Source organism: Lontra canadensis, unplaced genomic scaffold (assembly GCF_010015895.1).
Source record: "Lontra canadensis isolate GAN:19392208 unplaced genomic scaffold, GSC_riverotter_1.0 scaffold39, whole genome shotgun sequence".
NCBI lineage: Eukaryota > Metazoa > Chordata > Mammalia > Carnivora > Mustelidae > Lontra > Lontra canadensis.
Genome location: NW_022631033.1, coordinates 599,289 through 611,906, shown reverse-complemented (window position 1 = coordinate 611,906; position 12,618 = coordinate 599,289). Strand labels below are relative to the sequence as shown.

The 12,618-nt window shown below is 55.2% G+C and overlaps 1 protein-coding gene across 1 annotated transcript in view; it reads left to right on the top strand.

The window, feature by feature from the left end:
- The first annotated feature begins 208 nt into the window (after positions 1-208).
- Positions 209-12,618, top strand: part of TDRP (testis development related protein) — a 36,552-nt gene continuing 24,142 nt past the window's right edge. Inside the window, exons 1-2 of the mRNA XM_032869808.1 lie at positions 209-305; positions 1,142-1,326. Coding sequence (XP_032725699.1) covers positions 1,225-1,326 — 102 coding nt within the window. The 5' untranslated portion in view covers positions 209-305; positions 1,142-1,224. The remainder of the gene's footprint in view (positions 306-1,141; positions 1,327-12,618) is intronic.

Below are 12,618 nucleotides of genomic sequence, written 5' to 3'. Positions count from 1 at the left end.
GGCGCCACCGCGCCCCGAGACACCTACGACCCAGGCCCCTACCGGACGGCCGCCGCCGGAGGCCGAGTCCTCCCCCGGGGTCACAGCCCAGCGCGCGCCGCCTTTCCTTTTGGGGGCGGAAGCCCGGCCGGCGGAGGGCAGTGGGCATGCGCACTGAGCCTGCCCCGCGTCCGGCGGCCGTCGCCATGGTGACCGCAGCGGGGCCGCCCGGGCCCCGCCCCCGCGCCACCGCCCGGCGGACCTGGCCGCGCCCCAAGGCCGGGGGGTGAGGGGTCGGCGGGGATTGGAAGGGTGGTGGTCTCGGGGTGAGGCGGGGCCCAGGAGGAGGGGGCGGGATCGGGCTGAAGGGGCGGCCCGGAATGGGGGTCCCGGGGTAAGGGGGTCACCTCGGGGTGACAGGGTCAGACCGGGCTGGGGGAGGGGTCCTGGGTGAGGGCTGCCGGCTAGGGGGGGCGAGATGAGGGGGCGGTGAGGGGTGGGGAGTCTCGGGGTGAGGGGGTCCGCTTGACTTAGGGGACGGTCAGCTCGGGAGCGGGGAGGCCGAGGGTGACGAGTGGTCTGGGGTGAAGGGGTCCCGGCGTGGGGGAGGGCGGGGGGGTGCCGGGATGAAAGAAGGTGGTGAGCGGTGCGGGGCCCCGAGGTGAAGGTGTCAGCTCCGGGTAGGGGAGTCGGCCCCGGGTTGGGGGGGTGAGCCATAGCCACCAGAAGGGGAGCCCCGGGTGAGGGCGGTGGGACTGGGCCCCCCACAAGGCCGTGAGGGGCGGGGTCTCGTGGAGGGGGCGGTGAGGGGGGCGGGACCATTGCTGGGAGGAGAGGCAGCGTGGTCCTGGGGGCCTGGGCCAGGCCGGGCGGGGTGGGGGGAGCGACCTTGGGTTGGGGGGCCACAAGGAGGAGCCGAGGCGGGGGTGCGGTGGGAGGGCGGCCTGGTGTGCGGGTGGGCCTGCTTGGTCTTGGGGTCTGCTTGGGGAGGGGGCCTGTGCCGGGCGCGGGGAGCGGGTATGGTGGGCAGGCCCGGCGCGGGCGGGGGCGGGGGCGGGGGCTCTGGCCGCCCGGGGTGGGTCCGGTCCGGGCGGTGTGGGCTGGGCCCCGCCGCCGCCGCCCCGCCCCGCCCTGCTCCACTCGCCGCGTCCCGGTCCCGCAGGAGCCGCAGCCCGAGCGTCGGCGCGCTGCGGGCCGGCCGAGCAGGGGCGCGGAGACGCACGGACCGCGGAGCCTCCCCGGAGCATGTGGAAGCTGAACCGGAGCCGGGTGCTCCTGGACGAGCCCCCCGAGGAGGAGGACGGCCTGCCAGGGGGCCCGCCGCCGGCCGCCGCCGCCGCCGCGCAGGTAGGGGAGGTGCGGCCGGGGGGGCGTGGAGGGGTGCGCGCGCCGGGCCCGGGGCAGTGCGGAGTCGGGGCGCGCGGCTGGGGGCGCGCAGGTGGGGCTGCGCAGGTGAGGCCCGGCCGCGGGGCCGCGCCGCTGTGGTCCGCGTGGGCCCCCCAGGTTCGCGGGCGTTGAACCCCACGTCCTCGCCGGGCACCCCGCCGGCGGCCGGGGGGCGGCTCCCTGGGACCTTGGCGAGTCCGCGCCGCGCGGGTCCTGGGCGGCTGCGGGCAGGGGGTGCTGCGCGCGGACGCGAGGACGCGCTCGGACACTGCTGCGGGTTAGGGTTTCCTTGAACCTTTGTGTGGGGGAAGGAGGCAGGTGTCCTTCGTGCGGAAAACGGACGGACGCGGGCCTTGCCGGCTGGGAGATATGCTTGGAATGCTCAGAATTTTTTAATTAAAAAGGATCCCAGGTGGGGCCTGGATGCGTTACATGTGTGCCCCTCCCCCCTTTCCAACGCAGCGGTCTTTTTCTCCCTCGAAGAAATTGAGGTCAGAAATTCAGCTTTTCTTTTTATTTAAAAGGACGTGGTCATAAAATTTCTTTTTCTCTTTTCTTTTGTTTTTGTTTTTGCTTTTGTTAAATGTTTGGAAACTCCTGCTGCTGTTGAGGCTCTTACCGAAGTTAATGATGTGTTTCCTTCTGAGAAGGAGCTGTGGGTAGTTGAGGAGATCGTCTCCTCCCCGGTGGGAGGAACGTAACTTAGTTTCCAGGCTGAAGCGGTTCATCCCCACAGCTATTTCTTGTAGGACTTAAGTGCATCTGATGAACCGTTTAAATACAGTTCCTATCTGAGCTGGCCTTCCAGTGCGCTGTTCCGTAGTGTTCGTGCCCATCCAGCTTCCAGCTTCTTTAGTCCGAAAATTTTGATTGCTCTGAACAGCAACTCTCTTAAACATAATGTGGAGCATTTATATGTTGTTTGTATGTGGCAACGGAATTATTTAGTATTGCAAATAATTCTTACTGGCTAAAGATTAGAAATGCTGTTTCTGGATGAGCTCTTAAAAATTTGAATCTGTCCTGTCTGTGCACTGTTAACACTTCTAATGGATCCTCTTTCTTACAGGATTGTCATTTTAGCTCACAGCATATTTTTTTCATATTTTAATAGACTTTCTTCTTTCGGTACCCAGCAAAATTGAGTGGAAAAGACAAAGTGTTCCCCCATACTCCCCATACTCCCTGTCCCCACATCTGCCTGGCCCTCGCCCAGTCAGCCTCCCATTTGTTGTCATTGGTGAACCTCTGTTATCTGGGGGTCCACGTGGTACACGCAGGCGCTTACCCTGGGGGTGGGGGTGTGTGTCTGATACATTTTGAAGAATGTAACGTGAAATGTCTGCACTGTTAGAGAACCAGAACAGTTTCCCTAACCCTGAGACCCTACAAACCTCCTGTTCTACTTCCTCATCCCTCCCTTGTGCCCCGGGTTCTGTCTGTCTTTTTCAGGAGGTCCTAGAGTTAGATACGGGACGGAGCCTTCTCAGACTGGCCTGTCTTGTGTAGCAGTCTGTGTTTGTGGTTCCTCTGTCCCTTCCAGGCTCGAGAGCTCTTTTCTCTTTAGATCTAAGTAGCATTTCATGGTGCGGTTGCACCATGTGTCCATCAACCTGCGGAAGGCGTCCTGGTGGCTTCCAGGTTTTGGCAGTTAGGAACGAAGCTGCTTGCTCTGTGCAGGTGTTTGCGTGGACTTCAAGTTTTAACTCAGCGAAACGCTTAAGAGTGGACTGCGTCGGGGAGGGTGGGAGGCGGTTCAGTTCTGGGAGAACCCGCAGCTCTGCACCGTGGCTACACGTGCATCCTGCCGTCAGGGAGTGGGAGTCGCCTGGGCGCCACTGCCTCGCCAGCACGCGGTGCGGCCCGTGCTCTGGGGGTGGCCTTTCCTGGGCGCCAGGTGGTGACTGGTGGTTGCTGCTTGCCTTGCCGGCAACCTGGACCACCTTCTCCTTCCCCCGCTCTTCGCTGAGGTGCCCAGAGCTTCGGGCCCTCGGACAGCGGGGTTGCTTGTTCTCTTCTTACTGATTTTGAAGAGTTCGTGTGTGTTTTGGTTAACAATCCTTTATCACAGATGTCTTTCTCAACCATTTTCTCCTAGTCCGTGGGCTGCCTTCTTGCCAGTGGCTTTCACAGAACAGAAGTTTTAATTTTGTAATTCTGTTGCGTTTGTAGAAGTTTTGATTTTAATGCAGCCCAGGTTATCAGTTGTTTTTTCATGGAATGTGTGTTTTGTGTTGGGTCTCATAAGTCACAGCCACACTCACCGCCGTTTGGGTTTTGTTCTGTGTGTCCTGCGAGTGAGGTGTGGCTGTGTTTTTTGTGTTACTGTGTTCAGGGTATGTGTGGTTTACTGTGTGGAAGCCCTTGGCTGTGGAAATCCAAGGCGTGTGGACTCGGGGTGGGCTAGTCATACCCACAAGCAGTTAGTCCCTTCAGGAGGACCCTTCTCTATCCCAAAGCCAGTTTTCCGTAGAATTACATTTTCAAATTCACGACACGTCTACTGTAAAACTTCTGCCTACAAGATTTTATTTTAACATTTAAAGAAGTAGGGATTCACGGCGGGAGGGACTAGTGGGTCTGTCCAGGCCTTGGTTCAGTAGGAGGAGGCTGTGTGTTGTGCTTTGTCTCCAGTCTTGGACGCGCCACGGTCAGCCTCTGCGGGGTCGCTCGTGCTGTGGGGTCGCTCGGGAGGGCAGAGAGCCCGCTGTCCTGCTCCAGGACCGTGTTTCGTCAGTGTTCCTGTCTGGTGTTCTGTGTCCTTGGAAATCAGCTCACACAGCTGTAATCCATATCTTGTTTAAAAAGAAAAAAATAGCTTAGTGTCCAGTTGTAGTAAGTTTGAGACGTGAGGCGTTCAGAATTGGAACGTGGATGTGGGTAACCCGAACCGGCAGTAACCCCGAACCGTTACTACCACAGCATAACAGTAGAAAACTCTTTGTGAGCTGTCTTCAGGCTGCTGGCCTTTGTTGTCACGAACATGCACTATTTTACATGAAAATTTCATAGTAAGGTTTATAAAGCGAATCAATGGTTGCAGTCATTTAACAAGGAGAGATAAGTTTTGGTAAGTCTCATGTTTATTGATTTTAGAGATTTTAGAGATTTTGTTTATTATTTATTTGAGAGTGAGAGTGAGCATGAGTGGGAAGGAGAGGGAGAAACAGACTCCCCAGGGAGCCCCACGCAGGACTGGATCCCAGGACTGGGGACTGTGACCTGAGCTGAAGGCAGATGCTTCACTGACAACAGCCCTCCAGGCGGCCCTGACTATCTGCTTGCAAACTGACGTATCATTAGAAATGCAGTTCCTCACCGTGCCGGCCCCCGCGCGGCTGGGATGACGAATGGACAGCACAGCTCTAGAACTCCCCCAGATCCAGACGAGCTTGTCCGCAGGATTGCGGGTTCTTGTGCTTGCTTGGCCCGTGGGGCGTTCCAGTCCTTTGCCAGGCCCGTGTAGAGTGGCACGGCCGCATCCCTGGGCACAGCGAGTGACATGCGGACGGAAACGATCCAGGCTTGGCGTCTGTCTCTCCCAGGCCCTGGTGTACTGCTGTGTGAAGTGTTCCCCCGTAAGTGCTAGGGTACAGTCATCACTCCTAGGACTTTAAAGTCCTAGTTTTGGGTTTACTTTCACGGCTTTTTACTTAAGGTGGCATGACTTAGAACATTCTCGAAAACTCAGCCGTCCACATCACGTGTGCATTGGGCAGTGTGGGTTCAGTGAGAGTCAGACTGGGAGTGACTCTTCTGCCTGAGGTCACACGTCCTCTCACCCGGGACCCCTCCAGGGAATGAGACGGGTAAACACCTGGGGGAAACATAGCCTCTTTGCCTTGTGTCACGGATGGGGGTTAAGGTGTAAGACAGGCTAACCAACCCCAGCTTTAGCGTTAGAAGCCAAAGACGGACGCTCAGGCGCACTTTTGCCAGTTGTTTAAGAATGAGCCAAGAGCCGCACCAGGGACAGCCTTGAGAACTGGATGGATTTTGTTGTTTCCTTTTATTTATTTATTTTTTAAAAGATTTTATTTATTTGACAGAGATCACAAGTAGGCAGAGAGGCAGGCAGAGAGAGAGGGGGAAGCAGGCTCCCTGCTGAGCAGAGAGCCCAATGCGGGGCTCGATCCCAGGACCCTGGGATCATGACCTGAGTGGGAGGCAGAGACTTAACCCACAGAGCCACCCAGGCGCCCCAGGATTTTGTTGTTTTCCTGTCTGTTCACGGCAGCCGTCTGCGAATTCAGCACACGCTGAGCGAGGTCTTCTTGGGGAGACGTGGGGGTCAGATAAACCAGAGCTTCTGCCCTGAAAGTCTAGTGGGAGCTGCTCTGAGGGAAGACGGACTCTGGTCGCTTCTGCTCATCACAGAGCCTGAGGAGAGGAGGGACCCAGCTCCCGGGTGGACGCGGGGCTGGCACACAGGGAGCATGTCCGCGGCCACCAGGTGCGCTTTCCACCTCCCAGGACAGCGGCAGGTGCTCCTGGCCGAGGCCGCGGAGGCCGAGCTTCCGAGCCTGGCAGACGGCGCGGCGCCTGTGGAGCTCGCCCTGCGGAAGCACGGAGGCTGGTGCCCACCGCGCTCCTGTGTGAGGGACCGCCCAACGCCTCTCGGGAGCGCCCGCCGCGGCGCCCGGTGAGTGGAGCGCTTCAGTCGACGGAGATTTCTTGTTTTTAGGATTTTATTTATTGATTTGTCAGAGGGAGAGCACAAGCAGGGGAGCGGCAGGGGCAGAGGGAGAGGGAGAAGCAGACACCCGCGGAGCAGGGAGCCCGATGCGGGACTCGGTCCCAGGACCCCGGGATCACGGCCGGAGCCCGAGGCTGGCGCGAGCCCCCGACCCCCGGGAGCCCGGTAGACATGGGTTTCACAGTAAGTGGCCGTCTCAGTTCCGGGGGTTAAATGCCAGCTCGTGCCGCGGGCCGGACCCTGCGGGGAGCGCCGCCGGCGTGTCACTGCAGGGCCTCACGGTGACCTCTCCCTGGTGAGCTGCGGGTGCTGGGTTTGCAGAGTCGCCTCCTCGCGGAGGTTTGTTAGCGGCCTGAGCGCGCCGTCTGGGCAGAGCTGCACGGGGTGTCGTCGTTCCCCTCTCCTGGCCGAGGCCGAGCGGGCGCCGCAGCGCCTTCCCTGGCCACTGTCCCCTTGCGGTCCCACCGGCCGTCTGTGCTGGGGGACGTGCCGTCCTGCACGGTCCCCGCGTCCTGCTGAAACGCTGTCCGGCTTCCTCGGGGCAGGAGGCTGCGAGGTGCCCTGTGGGAAGGCTGGCGGCGTTCGGGCACGTTGCGGTGCCCCAGGCGAGGGGTTACCGCGCAGAGACAGCCCTCTGGCGGGGACAGAGATGCGACTCTGCCCTTCCCCGGAGCCGTGACTCTGTCGTGTAATTGAGACTCAGGGCCTTGCCGACGGTCACTCCAGTTTACACTCGCGGACGTCAGGGAGGTCAGGGTCTCGTGTGAACTCGCACAGTCGCCGAGAGGACTTCAAGCGCAGGTGTCGCTGAGTCCCGTGCGTGTGCGCGTGAGCGGGCTCCGCGCCCGGCCTGGGGCTTGACTCGAGCGCCAAGGCTGAGTCGTGCTCTACCGACCTGGCTGGCCAGGCGCTCTGCGTTTATATTTTGGCTGCACTGTTGCCCTCATCAGGTCATCATAAACGTCTTCATTTTCTAAATGCTGACGCTTTATGTAAAGAAAGATTTTAGGGTTTCAGTGATCGGTGCCTTAGGGAGCACTGCTGCAGCGTGTTCTGGCTCAGGGCCCCATACGGGGCGGCTGCGCTTGCTGCTGTGCCGTGGGTGATGCTAAGTGCCCGACACCGGTCTGACGCGGTGTGGAGGGTCACCTGGTGAGCAGCAGGCTAGAAGGCCTGGAGGCCTGGAGGCCTGGGACCCGGGAGAGGAGAGCCATCGTGTGGCTCCTGCCCTTGTCTCCGAACACTTCCCTCTCCTGATTGTTGGAGGAGGGCACTGTCGCGGCCGGCTCTCGAGGCTGGGTGTGGACACAGGGCGAGCAGTGCGGCTGCACAGGCGTGGGAAGGCTTGTTTCGAGGAGACTCGGAAAGCCCCATTCAGGAGCTCAGACTTCACCTTTTAGGTAGATAATAAAGATTTTGCAGGAGGGCTCTGTGATGTTGTACAAGGATTGCTTGTTTGAGGAGCAGGGATTAGAGGCAAATGCAGCCAAGCAGGTAGGATTCTAGGGTGTGTGTTAGGTGTGAATGAGGAGCCCGAGTTTGGAACGGAAGGTAGTTGAGATGCTGGAAGAAGAGCTCTCAGAGCTGCTCAGAGTCTGTGCCTTGGGAGGTGAGGTGGAGGCCCGACGGGCGGCTGGAAGGGATCGGGACAGAGCGGGCCCCTCTGGGCGCAGCGGGGAAGCCGGAGGGCGGCCCTTCAGGAGCATAGGATCCAGGTGAGGATCCAGCCGGGGATCTGGTGCGGGAAGGGCCGTGCCGCTCAGATGTGCTCCAGGAAATCCGCAGGGCCTGACTTTCCGTGTCCGAGCTGGTGATGCGATCGGTAAGTGCACTGGAACCCGGGGAAAGGTGTGTTGACAGACTCTCTGTCCAGGAGTCGGCAGGTGGCAGGCCTGGGCCTCAGCCGTGTCACTAACTCTGTGACTGGAAGCCAGTAGTTACTCTGTGTCCTGCACGTTAGGTTACTGTAAAGGACCAGATAGTAAGTAGATGAAGCTCTTCTGGGGGCCGGATGGGCTCTGTCACTACTACCTAGCTTTGCCGCGGAGCAGACAAGCAGCCCTAGACAACAGGTAAATGCGTGCGTGTGGGTGTGCCAATAAAACTTTATTTACAGAAGCAGCAGTGCTGGTCTTTGGGCCATTATTTGCAGACCTCTGCTTTATTTTTATTTTTATGTTATTGAAGTGTTGTTGACATAAAGTAGTACATTAGTTTCAGGTGTACGACGTATTGATTCAGCATTGCTGTACTTTGTGGGTCACCGTACAAAGCTGTTCCGGTGTTTTTGACTACATTCCCTGTGCCGTATGTCGCATTCCCTGGTCTTTATTATTTTGTAATTGGAAGCTGGTACCCTTCATTCCCTCCCGCCCGCGCCTGGTAGCTGACAGACTGTTCTGTGCCTTTATGAGTCTGTTCTGTTGTTCATTTCTTTTTCTTTCTTTTTGTTTGTTTGTTTGCTTTTAGATTCCATAAAGAAGTAAGATCGTATGGTATTTGTCTTTCTGTATCTGACTTACTTCGTTTAGCATAATATGCTATACGTCCCTCCATGTTGTTGGAAATGGCAAGATTTCATTCCTTTTTTATTGCTGAGTGATACTCCATAGTGTGTGTGTCTGCGTGCACGCCCGTGCTGAGTACACACGTGTCACATCGTCACGCATTCATTGGTCAGTGGACACTCTGGTTGCCTCTGCGTCTTGTCCCCTGGAAGCAACACTGCGTGGAGCACATGAGTACCGTGTCTTATTATACGTACGTTGTATTTCCAAGTGAACGTCTTTATTCACCGTTACTCACTATAAAGGATAAAACTTAGGAACAGCGCCGGGAAGAGATGCAGGGGCAGCGAATGGGGAGGGGTTCAGAGCTTCCTTGCCCTCTCTGGACACGCCCCTCCTAACACCTGAGTGTGATTGCCCCCCTGGTGGCTCCCAAACCAGTCATTTCAGAGGTTTGAGGGAGGCTCCGTTCCCAAGGCTGGCTGGATGACCCTTCTGGCCTGTTTCCAGGGCTTTCCTTCCATGGGCCGGGGAGGGCATGGCAGCAGGCTGAAAGTGCTGTCCAGGTTGGCTTTTCTGGTGACCAGGCCGGCCACAGCTCTCTAGCCCCCTCCCCAGCCACATGATTTGCATACAAAAGGCTGTAAATTCCAAGGGTTTTAGAAGCTTCAAGCCAGGAAACAAGGACAAAGACCAAATAATTTTTTACTCTACCACACCCAATATTTGATTTGTTACAAATATGTTTGAATTTCAAATTAGACATTTTATCAAGATAGGTAAATGATTTTTTTAAGAACTTCTAAAAAAAATGATAAAAATCTGTGTATTTCTCTTTGTTCCCTCTTGCTTTTATGCCTAGAAAGGCATTTCCTTCCCTGAGATCAGATTCTTCTAGTTCCTTTATGGCGTCATTTAAAAGGAATAACTCTTTCATCTCTGTGGAATTTATTTTGCTGTCTGCTGTGTAAATAAGGATTTAACTTTTTTTCTCAAAATACATTATCATTTATTTTAAATCCATTAAAAAAAATAGTTCTTTTACCTTCTTTTTCATGCCACCTACTGTGTACTTAGATCACTGTGTGCTGGGGTCTGTTAGATTTTCCATTCTGATCTCTTGAGTTCTTCTGTGTATTCTTGTCCCATTCCTGCAGTTTGGCTAAGTTTTATAATGCATTTAATAACAGGTGGGTGGCTCAGTTGGTTAAGCAACTGCCTTCGGCTCCGGTCATGATCCCAGGGTCCTGGGATCAAGCCCCGCATTGGGCTCCCTGCTCAGTGGGGAGCCTGCTTCCTCCTCTCCCACTGCTGCTCTGCCTGCTTGTGCTCTCTTGCCTTCTCTGTCAAGTAAATAAATAAAATCTTAAAAACAAAATAATGGGTACCCACAAGTTACCTTTAATTAGACTTAAAAATATGTCTTTCCTTTCCTGTTCACTTTTTTTTACTTGTGTGTTATTGAACCAGTTTTTAATTTTCTTTTTGTTTTTAATAGACTTTATTTGGGGGGGCAGTTTTAGGTTCACAGCAGAATTGAGGGGACGATGCAGAGATGTCCCGTGGACTGCACTCCCCCCAAGCATCAGCACCCCCACCGTATGGTGCATTTGCCACCAGTGATCTGATGAACCCTGTGGACGTGTCACTCTTGGTGGTGCACGCTTTGTGGGGTTGCACAAATGTGTGATGACACGCCGTCATTGTAGTGTCGTGTAACGTAGTCTCCCCTCTGCCTGCCCCCTCTCACCCCCAAACCTCTGCTGACCACTGGTCTTACCACCGCCAGAGTTCGGCCTTGTCCGGGATGCCACGGAGTTGGAATCAAGCAGGGCGTAGATTTTTTAGACCGACTTCTTTCACTCAGTGATCTGCATTTCTGTTTCCTCCCTCGTCTTTTCATGGCTTGAAGGCTCCTTTCTTTTTGGTGCTGAGGAAGATTTTGTTGTGAACGGACCACCGTAGCAGTGCAGTAACGGAAGGATGTCTTGGTTGCTTCCGAGTTTTGGAAATTATGAATGAAGCTGTGTGCAGGTTTTCGAGTGGCGCTAAGTTTTTGACTTGTTTGGGTGGACATTCAGGAGTGCACCTGGTGGGTCGTATGGTGAGCGCGTGCTTCGTTTTGAAAGAAGCCGCCACGCTGGCCTCGAGTGGCCGGTGCGTGCCCACCAGCAGCACAGGGACAGTCGCTGCCCGTCCTCGCCAGCGCGGGGAGCTGGTCTGCAGTGTGGCTGCTCTGACGGTTGTGTGACGGTGTCTCGTAACTCGCAGTGCCCTGGTGACATGGGATAGGGACCATCTTCTCATGCATGGGTCACCAGCAGCATATCTTGAGTCACTGCAGGACATTCTCGTTGGAAGAAACGTGCCGGGCCCCTCTGCCCTGAGGAGCGCACCAGCCTGGCCGCGTGCGGACGCCCGTGCTGCCGCCGCCGTCGTGTCTGTGCGCCGGGAAGTGTAACAGGCTCGTTTTGGTTTGAGGACAGGGATTCGCCTTTGTGGTTTTACTCTGTCTTTGGTGAGTGTTTGTTCAAGTCTTTTGCCCATTTTTAAATTGGTTTTTCATTTTCTCATTGTTGACTTTTAAGACTTCTTTGTATGTTTAGGATAACAGTCCTTTATCAGTATGTCTTTTGCGAATATTTTCTTTCAGTCTATGGATTTTCCTCTCACTCTCTTGGATTTGATCTCTGGTCTTGTGTTCCACACTCCTGAGGGCCAACGGCAGTGCCAGAGTTGACAGCAGCTCTCTGGGTCTCAGGAGCCCTGGGGAGCAGTGGCCTGGATCTGGGTCTCCTGAGGCCTGTGCGACCCGGAGCCACCGTCGGTTCTGTCCTCCATTCCGCCCCCACCGGGGAGTCACCCTGCCAGCCCCTCACGGGTGTTCAGGACGAAGTGACGTTTTCTAATGTCATGTGCCATTTATAATCATTTATTCAGCTCTTCCTTTTAATATAATTGGTTAAGGCAGTGTGTAAACTTTTTTTTCTGGATATTTTTAATGGTTTTATTCTCGTGAGTGGCTTCTTTCCTGTCGTCTTTAACTGTAATAAAGCTATTTTTTCTATTTCGCCACTTCCTTAGGTCTAACAGTTCATTTGGTGCTTTTCCATTTTTTCATTATTTAGTCTCAGTATTAATAATTGTAATTTCCTTTTGAGTAGTTTTAACTCATTTCTATATCGTGCATTGTACTGAGTAGAATTTACAGAATAATCCTGAGTAAACGAAGTTAGAGGACTGTCTGTGTTCCATCTGATGTCAGTGGGCCGTGCTGGCTAGAATGTCATTTGTTTAGAGAGGACTTTAAGCTCACTAGTCCACACGCTACTTTAACACGGCTAGTTATAGTCCGAGTTATTTCATAGTATTACAGATATAGAGATTTTTTTGTTTCTTTGTTTTGTTTTGATTTTAGCTGTCCCAGGGATTGCTAATTGAGCATTTAAAAATTGTAGAAAGTGTAGGTCAGAAAAGATCCTTGGAGGGAGGGGGGGCGAGGGGGCGGGAGCGGTGAGATTGCACTCGGCAGCTCTCCCGAGTCAGAGTGCGGTCTGATTCACGAAGTGCGCGCTGCAGAGGCGCTGGATGGCTCCCACCAAGCTGCAGAGCTGCTCAGTGGGGCCCAGAAGCCTGACCTGCACTCCCAGGACAGATGCAGACTTAGACTTTATTCAGAGTTATTAGCTGGAACATAATAAATTCTCACTTGTAAAACTCTTCCTTTTCTAGATTATTTTTTCTGGGTAAATTCCATCAATGTTCAGCTCCTTCATGTTACAAAATTAGAAACTTAATATTAGGGTAGGTCTCCGCCCTTGGGGACTCCCCTGCCGGCTGGTGCCCGCCGTGGACGGTGACAGTGGGACGAGGTGGTGAGCGTCACCTTGCATGGGCGCAGGCACTGGGGGGGCCTCCTGTCCACCAGCTGGGAGGAGAAGACTGAGGACCCCCTTGTCTTTGCCAGACTCCGTGTACCTGTGCTCCTTGGGAAGGGGTTGAATTTGGGCCAGAGTTTCTTGGGGAGGGAGGAGACAGGGCTTGAGGACC